Source organism: Armigeres subalbatus, chromosome 3, assembly GCF_024139115.2.
Source record: "Armigeres subalbatus isolate Guangzhou_Male chromosome 3, GZ_Asu_2, whole genome shotgun sequence".
NCBI classification, from domain to species: domain Eukaryota; kingdom Metazoa; phylum Arthropoda; class Insecta; order Diptera; family Culicidae; genus Armigeres; species Armigeres subalbatus.
The window spans coordinates 254,501,330-254,524,908 of NC_085141.1; the positions used below are offsets into that span (position 1 = coordinate 254,501,330).

The 23,579-nt window shown below is 40.5% G+C and overlaps 1 protein-coding gene across 1 annotated transcript in view; it reads left to right on the forward strand.

Annotated features, from left to right (window-relative positions):
* The window catches only part of LOC134223663 (tubulin beta-3 chain), a 120,896-nt gene extending 101,002 nt beyond the window's left edge, over positions 1 to 19,894 (forward strand). Inside the window, exons 3-4 of the mRNA XM_062702851.1 lie at positions 17,659 to 17,903; positions 17,968 to 19,894. Of these exons, the coding sequence (XP_062558835.1) occupies positions 17,659 to 17,903; positions 17,968 to 18,921 (1,199 nt within the window). The 3' untranslated portion in view covers positions 18,922 to 19,894. The remainder of the gene's footprint in view (positions 1 to 17,658; positions 17,904 to 17,967) is intronic.
* Positions 19,895 to 23,579: the final 3,685 nt, after the last annotated feature.

Consider the following 23,579-nt stretch of genomic DNA (forward strand, 5'->3'; position numbering starts at 1 on the left):
GCACACCACTCGATACGGAAGCAACGCACAACTGTCATTTTTTCACGCATGCTGCGACGCAGCAAAGCCAAATCAACAAAAATGACAGTTGTGCGACACCTCCGCATCGAGTGGTGTGCCCCCGTAAACGTGAGCACCTTGAAACTTGGATTCCATGAGGAGTGACCTTAAGAATCAACACCATACTTAACCATATTCTTGTTAAATAATTGAAATTGAAATGCTCAATGATAAAATTCTGCGCCTGCCCAGCGGTATAACAGATCTTTTTCAATAACTACGACACTCCAAATCATCCTTGAGTACATATCTTAATATTCAAATCGATCAACATGAAGATCTTCGATGTCCTTACTAGTTTTATGAGTTGGAGTTCCAAGGTACCTCGTAACACCATTACAGAAACATCACATAATTCGATCAATATCTACGACACTCCAAACTATCCTTGAGTGCAGATCTTAATGTTCAACTCGATCAACATGAAGATCTTCGATGTCTCAACTTTTTTTATGAGATGGAATAGCTCCACGGAACTTCATTACATCATTACAGACAAACTACAGAATTCGTTACACATCTATGACACTCCAAACTATCCTTGAGTACAGATCTTATTATTCAAATCGATCAACATGAAGATCACAATTACAGACACATCACAGAATTCGATCAATATCTACGACACTCCAAACTATCTTTGAGTACTGATCTTAATATTCAAATCGATCAGCATGAGATATTCAAATAGATTAACAAGAAGATCTTGGATGTCCCCACTATTTTTATGAGTTGAAATAGCCCCACGGTACCACATAACACCATTACAGACACACTACATACTTCGCTCGACATCTACGACTCTCCAAACTATCCTTGAGTACAGATCTTAATATTCGATCAACATGAAGATCCTCGATGTCCTACTAGTTTTAAGAGTTGGAATAGCTTCACCGGACTTCAAAACAGCATTACAGACACACTACAGAATTCGTTCAATATCTACGAAACTCCAAACTGTCCTTGAGTACAGATCCTAATATTCAAAAGATAAACATGAAAATCTTCGATGTTTCAACTATTTTTATGAGTTGAATAGCTCATTTATGGTATCATATATATTCTGGGAATGTTATGATATGTATTTATATACTAGTGTAATGATGTCCCATGGGCTTCACCAAGTAACACACAAGCTCGAAAACTTATGAATTACTCTGTTGGTCTTGAAGATCTCTAATATCTGAACTAAAGAATGGTTTGGAGTACCGTAGTTTTCTGGGGATGTTGAAATTCTTATATACTGATGCAATTATGTCCCGTGGGGCTTCTCCAACTAACAAACAAACTCGGAAACCTATGAATCACTCTGTTCGTCTTGAAGATATCCAATATCTGAACTCAAGAATGATATGGAGTACCGCAGGAACTCTGAGAATGTTGTGATTTGTGTATGCTGGTGTAATGATGTCCCGTGGGGTTGCTCCAACTGTCACACAAGCTCAGGACCCTATAAATCACTCTGTTGGTTTTGTAGACCTCCAATATCTGAACTCAAGAATGGTTTGGAGTACCGTAGCTATTCTGGGAATGTTGATTTTTTTTTAAATACTGATGTAATGATGTCCCATGGGGTTTCTACAATCAACACACAAGCTCAGGAACCTATCAATCACTCGGTTGGTCTTGAAGACCTCCAAGAATGGAACTCAAGAATAGTTTGGAGTACCGTTGATGTTCTGGTAACACTGCGATAAATTAATAAAAATTGTTTAATTATGTCTCAAGTACCATTGCCAACTTCATATTAGGATTTAGGCCCCGTAGAACGCTTTGTTGTTTATGTAGATCATCAAGTTCTGTACTCAAGAAGGGTTTGGAAGCCCTAAAAGATCTCAAAAAATTATATTCTCCCATATTTCTACTTTTTTATGGTTTGCGTCTGTTTTTGAAGCAGTATGTCCAAAATTTATGTTGAAATACGACGAAAAAAAAAATCCGTTTTGAATCGGTTAAAGAATTTCGGAAGGTAGGAATTCCAAATAAAATCTAAAGGATCTCATAAAAGTATTCCTAAAGGATTGTGGAAGGAATTTCTAAATGAATTTCCGAAGAATTTGTAAAGGAATTCTTGAATTCCGAAGGATTTTCTGAAGAAAGGTATTTCCAAAAATAAATTGAAAGATTCCTCTGGAAATTCCTCGAAAATTTAAAGAAGGAATTGAAAGAAATATCAAAAGTCATTCGGAAATTATTTTACGAATTCTTTTAGGAAATTCTGCAGAAATTCTTTTGGAAAATCCTTTTGAAGTTCCTCCAGGAATACCTACGCGAATTCTAGGAATTCCTCCGTAGATTCCTTTAGTCCTTCTGATGTTTCTTTAAGAATGCCTTTTGAAAATTCCTCAGTAGATTCTTCGGAAATTGATTAAGGAATTTCTTTGGAATATATGTCAGGCATTCTGTTAGTACTCTCTTAATTAATCTCTTTGGAAACTCTAGTAAGAAATTCTTAGAATACCTTTGAAATTTTCCTCAGGAATTTCGCCAGATCACACAGTGCGTTGACTCATAGACAAAATTTACATTTTGAAAAATCGTAATCTAGCATATTCTGCACATAAAAAAATTGTATATAGTCCCTGTAATGTGAATGAGTGTTGGAAGCATTGAGAATGCTGGAAGTCACATCTATCACGAAATGAGCATTATTAGCATGAGCATGAGCATTAAGACCGCACAATTCGTAGTTGCTACTCCGTGATTGACTAGTTCTATGTACTTGCGAAATTGTACATAGAACACAATAAATGGGGCTTGGGGCTAGCTACTCATTCTCAATGCACACGTTTCGGGAGCTCAAATATCTTAAGTCAATAACGGCACCGGCCACGTCCTTACGGTCATATAGGAAGGGAAGGATTGTTAGTCTGACTTTCGTTGCTGCACCTCCACGATTGTCTTGGGATAGGATATCGTTTTAGTTACAAAAGATAATTTATCTGGATTCACTTCGGTAAGTGATGCGATCTATAGAATGAGAAATAACACTTATTCGCTGTCTCGTCACGAGAAAAATGTTAAAGCATGCACGCCCGGTGGCATATGAAAATGGAGGAGAAACGTTTTAGACAACCGAACGGACGTGCAGTACTCTGTATTTACTTGCCCGATAGCAACTGCAAGTTACTTCCGCACAAAGCAAAACTAAATTTCGACGACAGGCCACGGCCGAAACACGACTAGACAAGACACAAACATTCACTTTCTCTGGAAGTCACATCTATCACGAAATGCTTAAAAATTTATATGGATGTTTGGACATAAATCAATCAGAAATTTCCCCTAAAATAACAAGGTTCATAAAAATGTCCCTACGGATTTTCTATTGTATAAAACCAACATTCGTAAATTAAATATCTTATATTAGGCAAAAATTATTGTATTGGAAACAAAACTCAGTTAAGTTAGACCTTGTATGCTAGAAACAGAAATGTTACCTTCGTTGAAATATTAATCTATGGACATTGTTGAGCTTAAAGTAATTTGGAGCTCTGAAAAAGTTCCAACAAGTTCCACCCTGAAACATCAACAGAATCGTTGTTTTCGGTGTACTCTACTGCGGCAGAACCTCATCTTCCCAAACCTTGGTAATCACCTAGTGCAGCCCTCTAGCCAGTGCCTCACCACCGTGTTTGATCAGCTCTCCTGGTAGTTGGCCAACTCCAGAGGCTTTGTTGTTTGCTACTAGGTTAATTACCATACCGCCACCGTTGTCTGTCATATCGCCATTCAGGTGCTCTTCCTTGTGCTGCCGCCACCTTTGGATCACCTTACGCTCGTTTGTAAGAAGGGTCCCGTTTATGTTCTTACAACTTCTCATAGAACTTTCGTGTGTTATTAGCGCGGTACAGTTCCTCCGTCTCTTCACGGTCACGATCTTCCTGCTGGCGCTTTTTCCTCCGGAAAATCGAGTTTTGTCTGTTCCGCGCCCGTTTGTATCGTACCTCGTTCGCCCTTGTGCGGTGTTGCAACAACCAAACTGCTAACATTCATCGTCATACCAGTCGTTTCTCTGATCCGGAGCCACCGTGCCTAGTGCAGCGGTTGCGGCGGTGCTTCCAATGGCGGATCGAATATCTCTCCAGCCATCTTCAAGAGATGCTGCGCCTAGCTGCTCTTCCGTTGGGAGTGCCACTTCCAGCTGCTGCGCGTAGTCTTGGGCTAGTCTACCGTCTTGTAGCCGCCCAATGTTTAGCTGCGGCGGACAACTCCGACGCGTGTTGATCGCCGTCGAGAGTTTTGAGCGCAGGCATACTGCAACGAGGTAGAGGTCGGATTCAATATTCGCACTGTGGTAAATGCGTACGTTCGTGATGTCGAAGAAGAATTTACCGTCGATTAGAACGTGGTCGATTTGGTTTTCCGTTACTTGATTAGGTGGATTTCCATGTGGCCTTGTGGATATTCTTATGCATCGTTGGCCGTTGTCGTTCGATACGGTATGCAGACTATCCGGTCCGATGACCTCCCTTCCTACCTGAGCGTTCGTGTCGCCGATGACGATTTTGACGTCCCGCAGTGGGCATCCATCGTATGTCTGCTCCAGCTGCGCATAGAACGCTTCTCTCTCGTCGTCGGGTCTCCCTTCGTGTGGCCAGTGCACGTTGATGATGCTATAGTTGAAGAAACGGCCTTTAATCCTCAGCTTGCACATCCTTGCGTTGATTGGCTGCCACCCAATCACACGATGGCGCATCTTACCCAGCACTATGGAGCCGGTTCCCAGCTCGTTGGTGGTGCTACAACTTTGGTAGAAGGTAGCCGCTTGATGCCCACTTTTCCACACTTTCTGTCCTGTCCTGCAGATTTCCTGCAGCACTACGATGTCGAAGTTGCGGGGATGTAATTCATCGTAGATTATCCTGTCGTAACCTGCGAAGCCTAGCGACTTGCAGTTCCATGTTCCAAGCTACCAATCGTGATCCCTTATTCGTCGCCTAGGTCGTTGCCGATTATATCATGTCGTATTATCTTCTATGTCGTCCGTAATGGTTGTTTTTAAAGGCGGCTTATTGGGCCTGCGCAAACCTCCTGTCTCGTCGGAGGGCCTTCGTGTCAGGGCTGTTTAGCGTTCCACCTAACACCAGGACTTGGGCTTGTGTGCTTTGAGCGGCACACGGTCGCTTTGGCGGAGCCTACTTGCGGATACATGTAGCTTTTTATAGAGGTTTAACAGGGCCCACTGTCAAGCCCCACTACTCGCAAAGGGCCTGGGAGGGATCGTCAAGCCCTTGGACATAGTCCCTGCTGCCCCTAAAAAGTGTCTCGTACTTGACTCAACTTGAAGAAAATGTTCGCAGAATATAAATAGTGTTGAGGTCGAAATACGTATCTGTCAAGGTACAATCAAGTGGTGGAATCAAATGGGAAGGTACAAACTCGTTTTATAACAAGTGATTTTTAAAAGCATTGAAATTGTCATCGCTGTTAAAAAGTTTTGTCTACGTCCGTCAGTTGAAACTGATTCGATTCAATTAGAAATCAAGATATTCTCCGTTTAGCATTAAATAAAAATCAGCATTCGGTTTTGCCTTTTCATTATTTTTATTAAAAATGTTTTATTGGTTAAGGCTCAGCAAAATTACCAGTTTGATTTAAATAAAAATTATACAGTACATTTTTTCAAATAATATAATGACTCTAACGAAAAAAAGGAAACAAAACATTAGACAAACTGTATTGATTTAATATGCTAATTGTGCAAAGTGTTTCTTTTCGCCCCGTTTTACATTAAGTGAAATTCATTTACTGGGGATCTGCATAGTGGGCATATGGGATTACTTCGAATCCACCGAGCCACGCATTCGGTATGAAACTTATGAAAACAAGCCAAATGAGTTGTGTCATCTGTAGCTGTAATATTTTCGACGCATATGGCACATTCGATGTAACGGGAGGATTGTGCCTCTGTGTCCGCTGGAGTATAACATTCTCTATGTATAACAGATGCATGCTGTGGCATGGTTCCTAAAACATAGGCCAGGGGTAAGCATACTTTACCTGATACGAGACATATCGGGCATCGCACTACAAATCCTCCTTCGCTATGGTACCGTTCACAGTGCGCAATAAGATTGACGCTTGAAAAATCCTTATCGCCACAGTAGGGACAGCAGAGAATGCGAATCTCGTTTCTGTTGATCCCGTCTACACTTTCGGAAACATCGCTCTTTGGAAACAGTGCCTGCATGGGATGATATGGTGCATGCTCCTTATTGAACTTCCGGCCATCGTGACAATTTCCGCATAAGTCGTAATCATAACACACTAAACAAACAAAGCGCATGCCAATAAGGTTGCTACATTCACAGACATCACAAATAATTCCTGTAGAAAAATGATAATCATTATCTTTTCCAACAAATCATGTAGTAAAAGTAGTCTATTTTACCTGGATGATCAATGCTCATGGTCGGAACTACTAACTTTGAAACAAATTTAGCTTGACTTCATCACAATTTGAAAATACATTTTTATATTGAACAGCTATGAATCAACTCGGTTTAATTTGGAATGGGTAACAATGGCAATCAAAATTATTCTTATCTAATCTTTATAGGGTAAATGTACTTTATTTCGCCACCTTGATAAAACAAATAGGTTTTTTTTAAATGATTTAGTGCAATATTTTGCCTCTTTATATTTAACAATCATACAGGCTCAGTAAGCATCCATAGTATAAACTAAAAATGTTCTTATTATAAATCATTGATTTCTGATGAAAAATGCAACTGAAAAAAGTAGTCTCGATGCCAAGATACTTTTGTCCGATTGAATAACAGGGAAAAGTAAACATATGCCGAAACTGATTAAATCTCAAACTAAGGACAATATACGTACACTATTAATACAATTCGATTATTAATGTTTTGATATAAAATAGTTCATGTTTTTATCTTAAATTAGTTAATATAGCACATCAAATTTCGTGATTTTAATTATAGCCACTGGCAAAATTCCTTTGATTGTTTCGAGAACTAAACATGTATAATTTTCGCCTAAGCGTTGCCTAAGCTCCGGGCGTTAATGGATTCAATATCTGTTAGAAACGTTCGTTTCAACAGAGCAGGTATCAGGTATCAGGTATCAGAACGTCGGCTCCAGGGGCACGTTCACCTCAATTTGGGAGATTTGTGCCATCGCCTTCACAGCCTTTTTCATCACACACCTGACGGAAAAGGAAGTGAACAAAAGGAAAGGAATGTGCATGGGAGAACAAAGGGAATGTTTGGAAAAGGGCCCTTGAAGAGGGCATACAACGCATTAGCGTACAAGAGCTTATAGCTCCTTACCACAACGGGTTATGAACAACAAAATACTCTGAAGGTTCAGGTTTCTGAAGTCAATTTCACTAAGTAAGTGTTTACCAAATATTTGGAAGCGCAATTGTGCATAGACTGGGCAGTTACATATTAGATGATAAGAAGTTCCATAATCGGATTCACAACTATCACAAACAGATGATTCAACGCGTTGAATATTTGCCATGTGATAGTTCAGTCGGCAGTGACCTGTCAAGGCCTTGACTAAGACACTGCAATTCTGTTTAGACAGATTAGCTAAATAGCTTGCTACTACCGGAGATGGCTCCCGGATGTACAATTTTGTTTGATGACATGAATCCAGACTACTCCAATGCCATTTGTGCTGAGTGACAGCCCAAGAGTTGATCAAAAGCTTCACCCAACACTTGGATATTGGAATAGCTGGCTGAGGACCAATAAAGTCATGTGATGCTCCATTACGAGCTAACTCATCAGCCAATTCGTTTCCAGCTATGGAAGAATGGCCAGGTACCCATATAAGGTGTAAAGTATTTACTGAATTCAGTTCCTCAATTTGAGTTCGACATGCGATTACTAACTTCGACCTTGAGTTGGCCGAGGCGAGAGCTTTAATAGCTGCTTGGCTATCTGAACAGAAGTATATTACTTTGCCCATAATGCGTTGCTGCAGTGCAGATTGCACTCCACACATGATGGCAAATATTTCCGCTTGAAAGACAGTGCAGTGTGTACCCAGTGAGTGTGACTGTTCCAATCTCAGCTCACGCGAATAGACGCCTGCACCTGCTCTACCTTCGAGGAGGGAGCCGTCAGTGTAACAAACAATGCTGTCCGACATACTTCTCTCCAAATAGCCAGATGTCCACTCATCCCGCGAGGGGAATTGTGTTGAAAATGTCCTATAAGGAAAACTACTAACGTGTGTGAGATCACTTGGAGAAAGGACAATTTTGTCCCAATCAACCATAAGCGGTAACAACGAAGTGTGTGTAGAACTGCGGTTTACAGGATTCTCTTCCATAAAACCGAGTACCCATAGTCGGTAAGTACAAGAAAATGCTTCTTGTTTGAGATGTATGTGTAGTGGGGCCACGTCGAAGAGAACTTCGAGAGCAGCCGTGGGAGTTGAAGAGAACGCACCAGTCATTGCCATTAGGCACATCCTTTGAAGATGGCCTAATTTAGACTGAATTGTCCTCACTTCCCCTTTGCCACCACACAAGACATCCATAAGCCAAAATTGGTCGAACAACTGTTGTGTAAATCCATTTGATATATTTGGGTTTAAGACCCCAAGTTTTACTAAAGGTTCGTCGGCATTGGCCGAAAGTCATACACGCCTTTTGATTCTGAACTCAATGTTAGGAGTCCAGGAAAGCTTTGAATCCAAAATTAGACCCACATACTTTACTTGATCAGTTACATTGATTTCAGAACCAAAAAGATGTAATGGACGAATACCATTACGATTACGTTTTTCCGTGAAAAGAACAATAGATGTTTTATTCGGATTGACCGAAAGGCCATATTGGCGACACCAACTTTCAACTACCTGAAGAGCATTTTGCATTAGGTTGAATAAGGTAGTAATGCACAAACCCACTATCAATGTAAGATAGTCGTCGGCAAATCCATAGGTAGCAAAACCGCCATTATTGAGTAACCTCAATAGCGTATCTGCAACGAGATTCCACAAAAGTGGAGATAATACTCCCCCTTGAGGGCATCCGCAGACACTTAATTTCCTAATCGCTGCTTGACGTAATGTCGAGTAGAGATGTCGGTTTTTAAGCATCTGGTGAATCCATTTGGTAATAATATTAGGTAGCCCATGACAACGTGCGGCTTCCAATATCGCATCGAAAGACACGTTGTCGAAAGCACCTTCAATATCTAAGAAAGCACCCAAGCACGATTGCTTTTGAGCGAATGCTTTCTCGATATCGTACACAACCTTGTGTAGAAGAGTCACGGTGGACTTTCCAGATTGGTAAGCATGTTGATTAACATGAAGAGGCATGTTTGCCAAACAGTCATCACGAATGTGATGATCGATAATACGTTCTAAGCATTTCAGAAGAAATGAGGTCAGACTGATGGGTCTAAAACTCTTTGCTTCTTCATACGAAGCACGTCCTCCTTTTGGGATAAACTTTACAGTGACATCCCGCCAGGTTATGGGAATATACCCAGTAGCAAAACTGCATACTAAAAGCTTTTTCAAAACATGTTTGATATGTTCAAAACCTCTCTGAAGTAGAACGGGATAAATCCCATCCTCCCCTGGAGATTTGTAGGGAGCAAAACTGTTAAGTGCCCATTGAATCGATTCAGTAGTTATGATTCTACGTGCTTGAGCCCAAGACCCATAGCTACATGAAAAGACATCAGGATCATCCGAAGATGTTATATCGACACATCCAGGGAAGTGCGTATCAAATAAGTGCTCTAACGATTCTTCATCAGAAGAAGTGTAGTCGCCATTTGGCTTGCGAATTTCGCCAACTTGGAAATCCTTGGATCTCGCAAGAATTTTATTCAATCGACTGGCTTCACTCAAATTGGAAACATTTGCACAAAGGTTTTTCCAGCCGGATCGTTCAGCAGATCGTAGAGCCTTCTTGTAAGCTTTGCGAGCCAACTTGAAAGAATCCGTCCCTGCTGAATGGCGTCTGTTCCAACTCCTTCTGCACTGCTTCCTTAGCTTAGCCAAATCGGAATTCCACCAAGGGGTTCCTCTTGAGGTTTTTACAGAACGTAAAGGGCAAGCTTCTTCGAAAGCTTCCACGATGTGCAACGTTGTAGTATCAACTGCATCATCCAAGTCGGTAGGAGTTTCTATTGAAGGTAGATATCCATGAAATTTGGTAGAGAGCAACTCTGTGTAAAGATCCCAGTTTGTTGAACGGGGATTTCTAAAACGCAAGGTCTGCGAAGTAACATTCAAATGATCAAAGTAGATGTAGCGATGGTCAGATATCGATTCCTCATCTGACACATGCCAATTCGTCAATTCGTGACTGATTCTATTGGAGCAAAGGGTTATGTCTAACACTTCTGCTCTATTAGATACCATAAAGGTTGGGCGATTGCCTATGTTAAGTAAACTAAGTTCGGTACTACTTAAGTATTCCATCAAGCTGGAGCCTCTCAGATTGATATCCGAGCTACCCCAGATGATGTGATAAGCATTAGCATCACTGCCGACAATTAGCGGAAGGCCTTTTGAAGTGCAATATATGACAACTCGTTTGAAAGCATCCGTAGGGGATGGTTCATCATGTGGTAGATAAACCGAACAATAGACGTATTTCCTGACGGGGGTTCCGCCAGTTGCATCAATTGTGACAGCACATACATCTCTGGTTGTTAGTTCAGAGATAAGTGTAGCAACAATAGCATTGTTAACAAGCACACATGCACGCGGCATTGATCGAGAGTTTGCCATTTCTTTACTGAAAGCAGCAAAAACCGGGTTCACTAGGTTACCTAGGTAGAAGCTACCCTTGCGAAAATAGGGTTCCTGCACCAAAGCCACTTGGGATTTGCCATTTTGCATAAGTCTACAAAGATTAATCGTTGCTGTTCTTTTATGCTGAAGATTGATTTGAGTTATCTTAAGGTGGTTATACAACAAAGCCACAAATCGGCCATCTTGGAAACCACGTGCTTTTTCTAGTAATTTTTCAGGAGCACGAATTGAGAGAACCACAATGCCTATGGGGATAAAAACATCCGTAGATCATTTGCTTACTCATGCTAAACAATCGACTTGAATTTCAGCATTGTACGAAAATTATTACGCTAAATTTGAACTTTTGATACTAGGAATCGAAAACCGTGTGGTGAATTTCAAATTCACCACATGGCTTGATTCTATAATCACCTTAACTGAAGCCATTGCAAATTAAGATAATGCACTCCACAACTTCAGCATTAATATGAACAGCAACGATGAAACCAAATTGGTATCTTATCAAGAAAGTCGAAGACGAAACACAGAGTACAGTGTGTATAACGCATAAAGCGAATCCATATAGGTGACAATTTGTTGAAAAACTAAATAAAAACATGCTCATAATCCCACCCTTATTTAACCTCAAGTTGAGATTGAATAAGAGTAGCCGATTATTTCGGAGAAGCAAAAAGTCAACTACGCCATAGCTCCGGTTAGCGCAGTAAGGGCTAGATACTGTGAAGGGTGCCCTGGTGCTTCACAGGCTCCGTTAGTGGTTAGGTTCTTTTTCGACCCCCCTAACCATTCATTCGTAGGCACGGTAAGCATAAAGCCGCATCACACCAAGAATTTGGGGTCACCTGTATGGTGGACTTATACCACCGGAACAGGCAATCCGTAGCGTTATTCTTAGCCAGATAACTGGCTGCCGACACCACACAGCTATCTTGGCTGTTCGGGGAGAGAAGTTGACATTGACTTTACGTCAACTCTCAATGTGGCCGAACAGCCTCCGAATGTGCAACTGAAAAAAGTAGTCTCGATGCCAAGATACTTTTGTCCGATTGAATAACAGGGAAAAGTAAACATATGCCGAAACTGATTAAATCTCAAACTAAGGACAATATACGTACACTATTAATACAATTCGATTATTAATGTTTTGATATAAAATAGTTCATGTTTTTATCTTAAATTAGTTAATATAGCACATCAAATTTCGTGATTTTAATTATAGCCACTGGCAAAATTCCTTTGATTGTTTCGAGAACTAAACATGTATAATTTTCGCCTAAGCGTTGCCTAAGCTCCGGGCGTTAATGGATTCAATATCTGTTAGAAACGTTCGTTTCAACAGAGCAACAACGGGTGGCCAATATTAGATCGATCACGGGGGCTGCAAAAACTAGACACGTGTGGCGGAAATTAAATCAAAATACTTGCAACTTAAAAGGCATGTTTCTATGAAATAGGAATAATTTATCGTCAAGAATTACTAAAAAATAATTTGTTTTATCTCATAATTCCGAAATTTACAGAATATTCAGAATGGTTTGCATTTTGCGACAACTTGTGTGACAAACGTGCGTTTTGGGTGGCGAAATACATTGCTTGTACCCTAGAAGTCTTTTTCTACGAATATAGATAATCTATTAGATATGGAATGAGGAATCCTCCTTAGCCTAGTGGTGAGACGCGCGGCCACAAAGCAAGACCATGCTGAGGGTGGCTGGGTTCGATTCCCGGTGCCGCGCTAAGCAAATTTCATCGTTTTAGCCTCATGATATCCGAAAAATTGTACCTTGGCTTCGAAACCTCGAAGTTAATAACTGTGGAAGTGCTGAAAGAACACTAAGCTGCTAGGCTTCAATGTCCCAGTGGGGGATGTAATGCCAATAAAAGGAAAACAAGAAGAAGATGCAGAATGTGTGTAGGAAAATATCCAAGTAACAATTCCCAAGCTTGTTGGATTTATTTAATTCTTATAGCGGATTTATGATAGCAATCACCATGACTAGTTGCTCAGTTTTATTGGCACTCTCATTATTATGAATGAACCTCTCAAAGCTTCAAACGTCAAATGTCATTTGATTTTATGAGCTGCTCTACGGTTGTGATGAAGAGCGCTATAAGTCGTATTTTCAAGGCTCCATAAAAGCCACAAATTTTGGTCGTAATGTGGTCAAATGAATAACCGCAATAAGGATATTTGCATTGTAAAGAGTGTGTAAAATAAGAGCAACATTTTTCTGATCGGAATTCATGATGGCCATATTGGAAAAGAAGAAGCATTTTCAAGTCAGTGAAATTTATCGCTGAAATCCATAATTAGATAATATTTTCGTCGTGTAGAATACTTCTCTTGATAAATTATTAAAATTAGAAATATATCAGGGTGAAAAATCTACAGAATAAGTATATGCGGTATTTCGAAAAATTTCGTTTCAGGTGGTTCGAAATGAAATTCCGCGGAACGCGGAATTTGAGCATGACGAAATCTGATTTCTTGATTTCGTTTCGTTTCGTAAATTTACAAAAATTTCGCTAGAAAAAACTAGCTTCTAACGAAATTTTACGGAATTCCGCGGAATTTCGGAACAAATTTAAACTTAAACCATATTTTATATTATCAAAAATTTTGGCTGCGCCGCTGATCAAAATCGTAAAGTTTAAGTTTTACAATATTCCTAACGCTTACTACATAACCCCATTCTTAGTCGACAAATTCGCATGTAGTTTTCTTCTATAAAACGTCTTCAGTGTCTCCAGGATTCAAATTAAAATTTTGTGATATTTTTTTACTATTTGCACAATATATATTGATCATGAGTTGGAAACTCCGAAGCAAGTATACAATAAGGATAACTTTTTTGTATCCCAAGAATATTATTTAAGTGATGAGCTGTGCATATTTGCTGTTTCTCGGCCAATCATGATTAGCAACTACGATGTGTACAGTCAATCAAGCTAATAAGCTATTTTTTGACTATTTGCACAATATGTAAGGAACATTGCAGATTTGTGGACATTTCTAGATCTGCGCATGGAATTTACAAAAAAATCCAGAACGGGTTGAAAAATCATTAAAATTGCTGAAAGTTCTTTACTTAAGATTGCTTTCAGCTCATACTGAACAGCTGTTCTCATATGCCAAGGACACACAGGCAATAGCTCAGTTTGTCGAGCTGATTGTACTATGGGTCTGTGAAATTAAATCTGAAATACATATCTTCGTGCATTTTAGAAAGGTGCACAGGATTCTTCTAGTGAGCAAATGTATGCTATCAGGGTTCGGATTTCTCACTCACTCACGCGACAACTGATCACTCCACCATGCATTTTATCCGGATAAATTACAGTGCGATAAACTCCGGCACAAGCGATGGTGCGAAAAATTGTTATCCTCCTTCCCATGCTTCGCGAAAATCAAATGCAGCTTACTTTGCCTCTCCAAGTTGTTTGAATCTGATGATGCGCCACGATAAGCAGAAGGTTCAATACAGCAGTTTTTCCCATCGCTTTCAATCAATTCATGTGGAGGTGTGGTTTTAGTGGTTGTTCTAAACATTTTAAAATTGTTTTGGGTTCGAATCCCGTGGCGGTCCTAAATTGTAAAATTTATCTGATGAGGCGACGAGAAGGAAAATTTGTGGATTAAAATTAAATTATCCGGCGATCCGGCGCTCACGAATTTATCACCCTCCATTCTATCCGGATAAAAATGTTGTGTGAGAATACTTCCTCACAGGGGGACCATGAAAAATCATACTCCGCTTAATGGATTAATCGCAGATTTTTATTCATATGAGTGAGAATTCCGAAGCCTGTATGCTATATATGCAGACGAAGAATAAGAAGGAATACATTTTGGCTGATATGCCCTTTTCAAATGTTAGTCTAGTAATATCAATTCTCTATCTGCGTATACGCCTGGCAGATGTGGATACATAATTGAGTATCCCACTAAATAAAAAATAAATCTAAGCATTCATTTTCTAATTTTGACTTTGCCAATACTATAAAACCACGCTGACAAAACAATATGAAGTATGCTTCAGCAAAATTACATAATATCATACTTAAGTGAACTAAGGTTTAAAACGAAATTTGAATCCGTATATGAGAAATCCCACAATTTCTTTTTTATATACTTACTGATATAAAACTGAAGTGCTTTTTGAGGAATGGTACATTGGATTGCCTGTTACGAATTATTTATCAGTATGGATTATGGATTTTGGCTTGACGGTGGTTTACAGCACCTTGCTTTAGGAATAGGAATTCTCTCTTGCTTTAGGATCAGGAATGAGTATAATTTGCATTTATTTATTCCTTATACATCTACTTAGTATAAACTATTATATCTAAACCTGTAAATATTTTAAAGTTATTATTTTTGTTTTCGTTTTTTTGTTTTCGGAAAATAATTCTCTCCCTAGTATAACGCCATCGAGCATTTTTCCGTATAATTCTTTATTTCTATTTCTTATATATGCTTGCTAGAAAGATGATCGCATTATAATAAAAATAGTTTCTAGCAAAATTAGAAAAAATACTATTTAGTAAAAGAAAAGATCCCTTTTCACAAATGAGTGTAAATTTTAATTATTGTAAAGAAGCTCATTCCATTACCGGAAGCGAAACTTCTCGTTGACTTGAACGTGTTTGTACAGCTACCATGCGTTTTTTTATTGATTATTATTTATTTGAAAATAGAAGTCTCTAAATAAAAATAACACCATATCTTCTGCACGGTTATTATAATAAAATCCAAATGAGGTAGTATTTTAATAGCCCCTAAAACATTTATCGTAATTACATTTACAATAAGATTTTTTGCAAATATTAACAAGAAATTCATCCAAACTGAAGGAAATTTTCAAAAAAAAAATACCAAAGCCTCAAGAAAAAAAATTTACAACTAGGGGTCTGTTATTTAAATGTGATTTTATAAATTTCCTCTCATCTCTAAATACATAATCATAATCAAATGCTTTAACGTAAATTCTCACTGTTATTATTAACCATAATTTTTTTTAAATCTTTATTAAAGTGTTTTTTTAAACTACAGATTAAGTTCAATACCGAACCATAAAATTGTCGAATTTTAAATTTCATGCTCATATGTCGCTCCAAATATTTTACAGAAAACTTAATTTTGTAAATGTGACAAGGTGTTCGGAAAAGTATCCGCTCAAGAGATTCATGACAATCCAAGATTTGAAGGATGTTTCCTACAGACTCTAGCGAATGGTGCTGTACCACAAGTCAGGCACGTGCACTGCATTTTGAAGAATTGGAACGGGGTTGGAGTGCAATCGTTTCAAGAATAATATATTACGATGCAGTTGGAAGTGTAAATACATTGCATGTATCCATTTGATATCTGAGTGTATTTATGCGGGGCTTACAGTACCGAAAATTACCCCAAGTTGTTGTTTGTAGCTTCTCGTTATAGGGTTTTTGGATGCACAGTAGAGCTATCACCTTCTATCTCCAGGACTAAAAATGTTTTCATAAAAGCACTGCCGGACAGTGGGAGATAGAATGGAAACACACACACTTACTGATATAAAACTGATATAAAATTGATCAGATTCGGGAGCACACGCTCCACGATGAATTCCTTTGAAAGCGGCACAAATGTTGGGGTATTGCCTAATCGCCAATGGTATATGCGGCGAGAATGTGACGATTTATCAGAGATTGCCTCTTCAGTTATTATAACTCTTTTGGTCGCAAAACAGTTATTCAACTTCGAAAAAGTGGTACATAATGTAAAACCAATTCAATAAAAATTCCGCGGAAAGAAAATCAAAATTTCGTTTCGTTTCGAAAAATTTCGAATTAAATGAACCTTGATTTCGTATCGTTTCGAAGTCTTGAAAGAAATCTATTTTTCGTTTCGTTTCGATCCGAATCAACATAGACATTTTAAATTTCGTTTCGTTTCGTTTCGTTGAGAAAAGTGTGTTATCGCATACCCTTACTACAGAATAAGTGGATATTTGCGATGTTGATATTATAATTGACTTCAATTTATTGCACTGAACTACATTATTTTGCCGGCGCGTGGTATAGAGTCTTATTGTTTACCTATAGCTCTCACCATGAAATTGAAAGCGCCACTTATTTTAAGAATAGTATATTTACAATGTTATGAAGACTCATATGTGATTATGTACAATATGTGGAAGATAATGATTTGAAAATGTATTGGAGGTAACTACTTTCCCTTCGATAGGACTCGAACCCACGACCCTACAGTACACGCTAGACTGGTGCTTTAACCAACTAAGCTACTAAGGATCTCCGTCGGCCTCCGTTTTTGTGTCTGCTCCGTTGGAGCAGTCACCCCCGACGTACCCGCAAATACTTGAGCCTCAGTCTGGGTAGACTTTGGTACCACAGTCTTCGCTGGCACGCCTTCGGCCGATTCGACATTGCCCGAGTACGCGAATCCTTGGGTCTCAGTCTGGGTAGACCTCGACTCCACGGATTTCACGGGTTTACACTAGGCCGTCCCGACCGCCGCCATTTTTTTTCACTTATGCTCATCCGATTTGTTTGCAACAAGTTGCGTTTGGCTAGAAATTTTGTTATGCCTATAAACAAATATGAAAAATAAGACCAATCCACATATTGGTGTTATTTTAGATTTCTCCAAACCTTTTGAACGAACAAAAAAGCGCCATCACCGCTATGTGGATTAATTTGGGTTTTTTTTTTTCGAAGAATTGCTGCATTTATTTTGTTTATGATAGAGACTTATTTCTTCCATTTTCTGCGACTACTCGTGTTTGTGCAGTACCGAACAATATTTCAAATACGCTTTTCAATCCACTTTTGCAGCAGTATCCCGTTCGTCGGGTGGCAAGTACGTGCCACGTGCAATCCTGCTCGATCTGGAACCGGGCACCATGGAAGCCGTTCGCTCCGGAGCCTACGGTAAACTGTTCCGCCCGGATAACTTCGTGTTTGGGCAGTCTGGTGCCGGCAACAACTGGGCCAAGGGACACTACACCGAAGGTGCCGAACTGGTGGACGCCGTGCTGGATGTGGTGCGTAAGGAGTGCGAGAACTGCGATTGCCTACAGGTGAGACAAGAATAAACATTAACTAGATAATCAAATTTGGTGACTAATGGTTCTCATTTTTTAGGGCTTCCAATTGACCCACTCGCTGGGAGGCGGTACCGGATCCGGCATGGGAACGCTGCTGATCTCTAAGATCCGCGAAGAATATCCCGACCGAATCATGAACACATACTCCGTAGTCCCATCGCCAAAGGTTTCCGACACGGTGGTCGAACCGTACAACGCCACTCTGTCCATTCATCAACTGGTGGAAAACACCGATGAAACCTACTGCATTGACAACGAAGCGCTGTACGACATTTGCTTCCGTACTCTGAAGGTGCCAAATCCCAGCTACGGCGATCTGAATCACCTCGTCTCGCTGACCATGTCCGGAGTTACCACCTGCCTTCGTTTCCCGGGTCAACTGAACGCAGATCTGCGAAAGTTGGCCGTTAACATGGTGCCGTTCCCACGTTTGCATTTCTTCATGCCTGGCTTTGCGCCACTGACTTCGCGTGGATCTCAGCAATATCGGGCCCTAACTGTCCCAGAACTGACCCAACAGATGTTCGATGCCAAGAACATGATGGCTGCCTGCGATCCACGACATGGACGTTATTTGACGGTAGCTGCTGTCTTCCGTGGTCGCATGTCGATGAAGGAAGTCGACGAGCAGATGCTGGCTGTTCAGAACAAAAACAGCAGTTACTTCGTTGAATGGATTCCGAACAACGTCAAAACTGCCGTCTGTGATATTCCACCAAAGGGTCTGAAAATGTCGTCGACCTTCATTGGTAACACCACTGCCATCCAGGAACTGTTCAAGCGCATCTCCGAACAGTTCTCCGCCATGTTCCGCCGTAAGGCTTTCTTGCATTGGTACACGGGCGAGGGTATGGACGAAATGGAATTCACCGAAGCTGAGAGCAATATGAACGATCTGGTATCCGAGTATCAACAGTACCAGGAAGCGACGGCTGATGATGAGTTCGAACAGGAAGAATGCGCTGATGAAATGGAAGGCGAGTGCGTCTAAATCAACCGCCCAGGAGGCATCCAACGGTTGTCAAGAAGCATTTTTACTATTTATTACTTTTAGTTAGATAAATCGATTTTTATGTGTACACAAACCGAAGAAATAGTCCTAACAAAAATTCTAACAACTCATCTAATCTCGGATCTCAGCATACTTACTAATTGACAATATAGTTGGACCCGATCTGTGTTCGAAATCACCACAACCGCATTTTTTTTGGCAAATTTAGAAACATAAAAACACATAGAAAAGTCAACAATCAAACTAATGTTGTATAAGTAAGAGAGTGAGAGTGTGAGATAGTGTTGAAATTGTAAGAGCAGGCCTATAACTTTCTCACCACACGGCCGACAAACGCAGCGAAACTCGACCATGAAAGTCTAGATTCAGGCAATATTTCCAAGCAAGGGAAATAACTCGCGTCACTGAGCAGTAAAGACTTTCATGTCAAACTGGCTGGTTGGAGAGAAAGCGTTAGCCAACTCCTAATGGTAAATTTGAGAGAGAGAGTGGATAAACGGTAAAGCTGCCAATCGAACGTTGTTTGTGGATCTTTTCGCTTCTTGCTGGACGATTTTCGTGCATCATTCATTTTAGCAATATATCCAAAGATTTTTTTTTTGTGAAAAGAAAGTTTGGTGAAAATCGTCACATGTCAACCAGTCTTTTGTAGTTATAACTCGTTCTCTCTAACCAGGAACAATCACTATTATGAATATTGTCGTTCTTATATCTTTGATCTACCACTATCAGATATTTATTAGTTTGGATATTTAGAATCACCAGTTATCTTAGAATTGAAAATACAGGAATTGTCAGTTTTATTTTGACCGGAATGCTTTGAGTAGACATTGACCCACAGACCAATAGCAGTCACGTTACGCATACATCGATTCAAGCCGACGACAATCTGTGACAGTTTAAAAGTGTTGATGCGAAACAATAAAACATATTTTGTATTTATTTGTAACAATGAGTTTGATTTTAATACGAAGACAACCCACAGAAGAGTTCATCACTGTTCATCACCCTTCATTCTTCCGAATGTGGCGTCTGGTGGTTTTTACTTCACAGTAAACTATACAATAACAAGGGGCCCTTAAGTTGTTTCGCAATTCTGAAGATTATTATTTAGTATTAATTGGATTTATTGATAAAGTTATTATAATTGTATGTAGTAGCCACCCTATAACCAGAGACCGGCGGAGTGAAAAACTGTCGAAATGGCAACGTATGAAAATGCATGAAATCGTGAAAATAATATTGGCATCACTTGAACTTTTTGCTTGCTTCTTATGGATGCAAAAAGTAAACAAATCGATTTGGAACCGCTTTTGACGGTTCGATTGGAAACAAGATGGCCTCTTCGCCGATCTCTTATTGTAGTATTTCTAGTATGTAGAGTGGGGGATTTATTAGATTTTTTTTATTGATGGACGTGTCGGTGCTGTTGTAGTTATTTTTTTTAACTAATCTTATTTGTTAATTATCTTATACAAGCATTCATCGGTCAAACATTGGGCGGCTACAAGACGGTAGACTAGCCCAAGACTACGCGCAGCAGCTGGAAGTGGCACTCCCAACGGAAGGGCGATGAACAGACAAAACTCGATTTTTCGGAGGAAAAAGCGCCAGCATGAAGATCGAGACCGTGAAGAGACGGAGCAACTGTACCGCGCTAATAACGCACAAAAGTTCTATGAGAAGTTAAACCGTTCACGTAAGGGCCACATGCCACAGCCCGATATATGTAAAGACATAAACGGAAACCTTCTTACAAACGAGCGTGAGGTGATCCAAAGGTGGCGGCAGTACTACGAAGAACACCTGAATGGCGATGTGGCAGACAACGGTGCCGGTAAGGGAACGAACCTAGGAGCACGCTCGCAGGACATACGACTTCCGGCTCCGAATCTCCAGTAAATCCAGGAGGAGATCTGCCGGCTGAAAAACAACAAAGCCCCTGGAGTTGACCAACTACCAGGAGAGCTGTTTAAACACGGTGGTGAGGCACTGGCCAGAGCGCTGCACTGGGTGATTACCAAGGTTTGGGAGGATGAGGTTCTGCCGCAGGAGTGGATGGAAGGTGTCGTGTGTCCCATCTACAAAAAGGGCGATAAGCTGGATTGTAGCAACTACCCGAGTAGCACAAATCACACTGATTTGGTTGCAGCAGCTCAAATGTGATCAAATTTGGTTGTATATGAGTTACTGTAACTTCTCTACAACATGTGTGCTGCTTGGGTACCGCGCAATCACATTGCTGAACGCTGCCTACAAGGTACTCTCCCAAATCTTATGCCACCGACTAACAACAATTGCAAGAAAGTTCGTGAGACAGTACCAGGCGGGATTTGTGGGTGAACGCCCTACAACAGACCTGGTGTTCGCCGTACGAAAAGGCCGCGAATACAACGTGTCCACACATCATCTATTTATCGACTTCTAAGCCGCATATGATACAATCGCTCGGGATCAGCTATGGCAACTTATGCACGAAAACGGATTTTCGGATAAACTGGTTGATCCAGGCGACGATGCATCGGGTGATGTGCGTAGTTCGAGTTTCAGGGGCATTCTCGAGTCCCTTCGAAACGCGCAGAGGGTTACGGCAAGGTGATGGTCTTTCGTGTCTGATATTCAACATCGCTTTGAAAGGGGTATTACGAAGGGCAGGGATCGACACGAGTGGTACGATTTTCGCGAAGTCCGTCCACACGCAAAAAAAGCGTTAACCCTTATGTGAGTGACGGGGTACCCGGGTACCCATTCTGATATTGAAAGTTAAATAACTTGATGTAGATACTATGAATACTATCGAAACTATGAGATACTATGAAACTTTCTGACATCTTGTAGAATGTTGAGACGAAGCGATGGGCAAAGTTTGAGGTCCAGGTTGCGATTACAGCGCTTATTAGGGGTCGAAAACTATTTATACCCCTTAAACGGGTGACGGGGTACCCGGGTACCCAATCATATAACAGAGGGCCTGTATATTTATATGAGTGTTTGATTATATGAATCTTTACGTATGTCACTGGGACAAAGGCTGCTCAAGTGCATGTCCCCAATTTTTGGAGGTGTGTGGGTTTTAGAGGCCACCGAATGGCCACCTGGAATATCCGGAACATCCGTAAAAATGGTCAATTCGTAAATTTCATCGTACAGCGACGGGATTTTTTTAGAACCATTTTCTGCCGAACCCTGAGTAGGGAATTGATGCTTTGACCCACTTCCGGCCTTTGTGTCCACTGGGTGGTCCCCTGGAAGATCCGGAACATCCGTAAAAATGGCCAATCCGTAAATTCCATCGTACAGCGACGGGATTTTTTAAGAATTATTTTTTGCTCAACCCTGAGTATGTAATTGATGCTTCGACCTACATATGGACCATTGTGTCCCTGGAAGATCCGGAACATCCGTAAAAATGGTCAATCCGTAAATTCCATCGTAGAGCGACGGAACTTTTTTGTAATTATTTTTTTGCAGAACCCTGAGTATGGAATTGATGCTTCGACCTACATACGGACCATTGTGTCCACTGGGTGGTCCCCTGGAAGATCCGGAACATCCGTAAAAATGGTCAATTCGTAAAATCCATCGTACAGCGACGGGATTTTTTAGAACCATTTTTTGCTGAACCTTGAGTAAGGAATTGATGCTTTGACCCACTTCCGGCCTTTGTGTCCACTGGGTGGGCCCATGGAAGATCCGGAACATCCGTAAAAATGGTCAATCCGTAAATTCCATCGTACAGCGACGGGACTTTTTTAAGAATTATTTTGTTGCTGAACCCTGAGTATGGAATTGATGCTTCGACCTACATACGGACCATTGTGTCCACTGGGTGGTCTCCTGGAATATCCGGAACATTCGTAAAAATGGTCAATTCGTAAATTCCATCGTACAGCGACAGGATTTTTTAGAACCATTTTTTGCTGAACCCTGAGTAAGGAATTGATGCTTTGACCCACTTCCGGCCTTTGTGTCCACTGGGTGGTCCCCTGGAAGATCCGGAACATCCGTAAAAATGGTCAATCCGTAAATTCCATCGTACAGCGACGGGACTTTTTTAGAATTATTTTTTTGCAGAAACCTGAGTATGGACCATTGTGTCCACTGGGTTGTCCCCTGGAAGATCCGGAACATCCGTAAAAATGCTCAGTTCGTAAATTCCATCGTACAGCGACGGGATTTTTTTAGAATTATTTTTCCCCAACCCTGAGTATGGAATTGATGCTTAGACCTGCATACGGACCATTGTGTCTACTGAGTGGTCCTCTGGAAGATCCGGAACATCCGTAAAAATGGTCAATGCGAAAATTCCATCGTACAGCGACGGGACTTTTTTAGAATTATTTTTTGCTAATCTATGAGCATGGAATTGATGCTTCGGCCTACATACGGACCATTGTGTCCACTGGGTGGTCCCCTGAAAGATCCGTAACTTCCGTAAAAATGGAAAATCCGTAAATTCCATCGTACAGCGACGGGGCTTTCTTGGAATTATTTTTTTGCAGAACCCTGAGTATGCACCATTGTGTCCACTGGGTGGTCCCCTGGAATATCCGGAACATTCGTAAAAATGGCCAAATCGTAAATTCCATCGTAGAGCGACGGGATTTTTTTTAGAATTATTTTTTTCCCAACCCTGA